Below are 5,036 nucleotides of genomic sequence, written 5' to 3'. Positions count from 1 at the left end.
ATATGCTTACATCATTTGAAGTTATCTTTAAAAAATTGAAGAGTTATTTAATTTGTAGACTTAAATTGACAACCAAATAGGGTTATTTTTTAATTAAAGTGAAAAGAACGTGTCCAATTTGACCATATTTCTTAATTAATTAAAATTCCAAAACAAATTGAATATTCCAATTTGCAAATTCAATTAATTGAAAATTGGTAAGATAACATCATCCACACGAAAAGTACACCTGCAAATAGGAATGGAAAATACTTTTTCTAGAAGCTGATAAAACTGTTTGACAAAATTCCCAAGGAGTAAGGATAATCATTTGGATTGATAGTTGTTTTACCCCTCTGACACCAGGAGAAAAGGAAATTCATCCAATCCCATGTGTATCTGGCAATGTATTGGTACTCATTGGATGCATTCGAGACGGAGGTGCCAATCAAATGCCCGTAGAAGGAGAATGGCGTCACTGCAAATCATATTTATGTGGAATAGATTGAACATTTCGTAAAAGGTTAGGAAATCCATGTGATTATTTGTCTTTTCCTTTTTTTTATGTAATGACATTTGGCACTTTTTTGATTCAACAAAGACAGCTTGTCCATGGGCGGCAATGTCTCAAATTTCGCTGTGTGAATTGAAACAAAACAAACCCAAATTGAACACGAGTCCAAAAAATATGGTTTTTAATGCAGTTTAATAATACCTTATTCAACTCAGAGGCAAACCCAAATTAGGTGTTCGCATGCTGATAAGTATTCCATCTGCTTCGACACCGCAAAAGGAGGACCGCCAAATTTTACCAGTGCAATGGCTTTACGGAAAAAAAAACATAACATTTGGGAACTGGTTGTGCCAAGGAGAAAACGGATAGCTATTTTAATCATAATATCGTGGCTGTTGAAATGTGGATATGTTACTAGAAGCTTTTGAATAGACTAAATTTATGTAAAAAGAACTTTCTGGATATAAAGCGTAAGAACATTCCATTCAAAGGTCAAACTGAGGATGCCTGCTATATGTTTGAGAAAATGTTTTCGGATGCATTTCGTGCATTGACTGTGCCGCCAGGGCGTGCCAATGAAGACCAAATTTTGAAAACGTCGGCGTTTAAAACTTTCTATAGACGGCACAAGTCTTCTGAGATAAAGAGTCCCTGCGTGGGATAATTAACCCATCGTTTTAATCAATTTACCTGTTAAGGTACCGCTTTCTTGCCAATTGTTTGACAAAATGTCTCTTAGAAATAAACGACTTTGGCCAGATTCCGGCTACATGACAAACGGGGAATTTCTCTTTTCAGGGACAGCAAACTCATAAATTCGAGCAATCATAACGGACTTTCAAAATCCAAACACCTATTGGTAAAACGGCGTTTAGCCAGCATGGCTGCCGCCTACTGCCAACTGTTTGACAAAATGTGGCACTTAAAACATGAGATTCCTTCGTTATCTCCAGCTACTCTACTGCTAAAAAAATATTTTTTCAGGGTGAAGCTTCGGGCGTTCAGATGGTCTCGAAATGGATGCTGTTCTAGATGTCAATTAGAAATTGGGTTTGACTGTGAAATTAATACGGAAGTTTGTAGAGCACGTAGTTTTAGGCGACTAACCGAAATAACAGTATCGTCATTTAGTAGTTATTCGCCAGAAAAGTTAAAGTCAAAGCCCTCGATTTGGTAGATTCATAGGTTTCAGAGTATTTGAATTCTCCCCACCAAATTTTAAAAACTGCGTAATTGATGACGCCTCCTTCAATCTCTTTGAACTTATATATGCCTTGCTGGTTTTGCACAATTCATCTGGTATCCCATTTATTGTTAGTTACTTATCTACAATTTGATTCGAGCACAAATGGATATGAATAGTTCCCTTTTTTTCAGGCTTCTCCCAATATCATGGCACTCCGTCATAGCCGGTCTGGTAACGCTGTTGATAGCATGGCAGCAGTTTGTATACTTCATGAAGAAAAACTCTATTCCAGGCCCTTCGGTGGTGATTCCTTTTATTGGAGGTGCCATAGAAATGGTGAGGAATCCCACTAAGTTCTGGGACGATCAGGCCAAGGCTGCGAAAAAATTGGGATTGGCAAGCAACCTTCTGTTTGGCAAATTTATTGTCTTCATTGGGGATTCTGAGCTCTCCCAAAAGATTTTCGCCAATGTAAAACCTGATGTTTTTCATCTGATCGGACATCCATTTGGCAAAAAGTTATTTGGAGAGCATAATCTTATATACATGTTCGGAGAAGAGCACAAGAATCTCAGACGTAGGTTTGCTCCAAATTTCACACTCAAGGCTCTGGGAATCTATGTTGGAATACAGGAGAAAGTCATTAGGCAGCATATAAGGAAGTGGATTGCGATGTCTTCAGAAGATAAGCCCATTGCTCTGAGGAATCTCTTCAGAGACATGAATCTAGAAACTTCACAAAATGTTTTTGTGGGTCCTTATTTGACAAAGGAAGCGAGGGAGCAGTTCTATAGGGATTATAATCTATTCAATACTGGTGTCATGGCATTACCCATTGATTTTCCAGGGTTTGCATTCTATAAAGCCAAGCATGCTGTATCTAGGCTGGCAAAAACTCTTGGAGAGTGTGCTCATCAAAGCAAGGGTTTTATGAAGTTAGGTATGGAGCCTACTTGTTTGGTAGATTTCTTTATGGCAGAGACTTTGAAGGAAATTGAAGACGCAGAACAAAGAGGTGCCCCTAAACCCTTACATACCGATGACATTGAAATGGGAGGATTTCTTTTTGATTTTTTGTTTGCTGCACAAGATGCGTCTACATCTTCGCTGGTATGGGCTGTAACATTATTGGAATCCAACCCAGAAATTCTAGAAAATGTCAGACAAGAGCAAAGAAGGATAAGACCTGATTTAGATGCACCCATTTCTTCGGAACAGATCCGAGAGATGAAATACACAGAGATGGTGGTGAAAGAAGTCATCAGATTCCGTCCACCTGCAACACTTGTGCCTCACATTGCTGCTGTTGATTTTCCCATAACAGAGAACTATACAATTCCGAAAGGGTCAATAATTTTTCCTTCTCTATTTGAGTCATCATTTCAGGGCTTTACAGATGCGCATAAATTTGATCCAGAGAGATTCTCTTCATCTCGTCAAGAGGATCAGCTTTATAAACGAAATTGGCTTCCATTTGGAGCAGGAGCTCATCAATGTGTTGGTCAGCGATATGCTCTTAATCATCTCATACTTTTTGTAGCACTCTTTTCTACATTAGTTGACTGCACCAGATGCAGGACTCCTCAATGTGATGAAATTGCATATGTACCCACCATTGTTCCAAAGGATGATGGTCTTGTCTACCTCTCAAGCAGGAGAGAAACGAATCCAACTTCAAGGTATGTTTATATTATTCACCTTCTTTGTTTGAACTTCTGAATGGTGCCTAGTCAAATCATTGCATCTTTTGATGCTTCCCCCTTGATAGAACTATACTTAATTTTCAAAGGTGTAAAACTATGTACATTTTAGACCATTTTTAGAGAAATATACAATCAGGAATGTTTGTGTATAGAGCATGGATTGATTGATAGACAAATAGGTTTTGTTACCAAGCAGAAGAGAACGGTTCGCATTATGCATTTAGATTCTCTCTCAAATCTTTAGATAAAACCAGAATAATTTTCATAGAGGGATAGATTAATAGTGAGTTTTCAGTAATGGATCGATGAATTTGAAAAAGTTGCAGCCAGTTTCCCTTATTCTCAAAGTGATGCTGATATACTGCTTTTTTGCAGAGAAAATAAAGATTGATCTCCAAGTGGTGCAGTTCTAAAAGAAGGAACAACACTGGCAGTTTGGATTGTACCTAGATTCTTTAACAGGATGTTCTCTGGTGAGAAACATTTTGTATGCATAAAACAGGAGACTGAATGGTAGCTTGTGTCATTGAGTGGAGGAAAAACATTGTATTTGTTGATCAATTAAAAATATTGTAAAAAATTATTCTTTTCGTGAGACTTCCCTGATCAAAAGCCATTTCCATGGAGAAAATAGGTGATTTATATGCTTGCTGAAATAGGCAAAGATGTGATTAATTTAGCTGGCATGGTGAAATGGGAAGACAATTGAGCTATTTATTTCATTGATTGAAAAAACCAGCTCAGAATTTCTCTATGATCAGATGATATCTCCATACAGAAATAAATAAACCAAGTAGTTGGATGGTGCCATGAAGGCACAAAGTGGGAGAAAATATCGTTTGTAGGTTGGAATAATACTGCATTTGTATGTGTAACTTATTTACTGGTTGCAAGCCATTTCCATGGAGAGTGAAATTGAATTGCATTGTCTTTATATGGCTCAAAGTACACCACAATAGAGAAGACATTCTTTATTAGACTTCTCGTCGTCACCAAAACTGATGTATTTGTACGTGTAGATGATATTGAATTGCATTGTCTCCTGCTCGCTTCATTGTTAATTGAATTGATAGTTCATTATCCCATTGCTTTCACTCATTTATGTAGATTCTAGAAGATGCAATGTTGTTCATCCTTCAAGGTGATTTTAATTGTTTACATGCTTTAATTTGCATACATTTTAAAGCTTGATCTTAAAATTCTGTTAACAAGTGTATTTCTCTGCAAATTTGCAGAATGGAGTAGCATATGTTATAATGTTACGGTATCCTTAGGTTTTTGATATTGAAGGCAAGCCTCATTTCTTTTGCAGCTGTTTTGTATTCTTTTTTGAGAAGTTGTTTTATTTTGGAAAGCATTGCTGGCATTTGATTTGTTAAAATAATACCAACAATAGAAACATCAACACTATATTGCTCGGCATGAAATTAAGAAGACGAGTATGAATGTATTATTTGAATGTTACACTTTAACAGGTCCTGCAGATTATTTCGATCTGAAGTACATTTAAAAGTATCGTCATCATCAATATCACAGGAAAAGTGCTTGATCAAAATTTCGCAATTAATAGAGAACTCGGTCCAGTCCATCCAGTTAACCTTTAATGATTAAAATGTTTCCTTTCACTAGCCTAAGAATTCTAAGAGTTTGGTAA

The 5,036-nt window shown here is 36.8% G+C and overlaps 1 protein-coding gene across 2 annotated transcripts; it reads left to right on the top strand.

Annotated features, from left to right (window-relative positions):
- Positions 1 to 233: 233 nt before the first annotated feature.
- Positions 234 to 4,462, top strand: LOC149579645 (cytochrome P450 710A1-like). Of its 2 annotated transcripts, XM_089786292.1 has the most exons (3): positions 234 to 502; positions 1,871 to 3,358; positions 3,758 to 4,462. In XM_089786292.1, exons 2-3 carry the CDS (start codon positions 1,950 to 1,952, stop codon positions 3,771 to 3,773), a joined length of 1,425 nt encoding a protein of 474 aa, XP_089642418.1. In that variant the 5' UTR covers positions 234 to 502; positions 1,871 to 1,949; the 3' UTR covers positions 3,774 to 4,462. The 2 variants fall into 2 exon arrangements, with proteins under 2 accessions (XP_089642418.1, XP_089642411.1); XM_089786285.1 differs by lacking the exon at positions 234 to 502 and having other exon boundaries at positions 1,693 to 3,358.
- The last annotated feature ends 574 nt before the right edge of the window (positions 4,463 to 5,036 follow it).

The sequence above is a fragment of the Cupressus sempervirens genome, chromosome 1 (genome assembly GCF_028749045.1).
Source record: "Cupressus sempervirens isolate cs-2001-9-10 chromosome 1, ASM2874904v1, whole genome shotgun sequence".
In the NCBI taxonomy this organism is placed as follows: Eukaryota; Viridiplantae; Streptophyta; class Pinopsida; order Cupressales; family Cupressaceae; genus Cupressus; species Cupressus sempervirens.
Note: the sequence above shows the minus strand (reverse complement) of the source record. Positions and strands in the feature narration are given on the sequence as shown.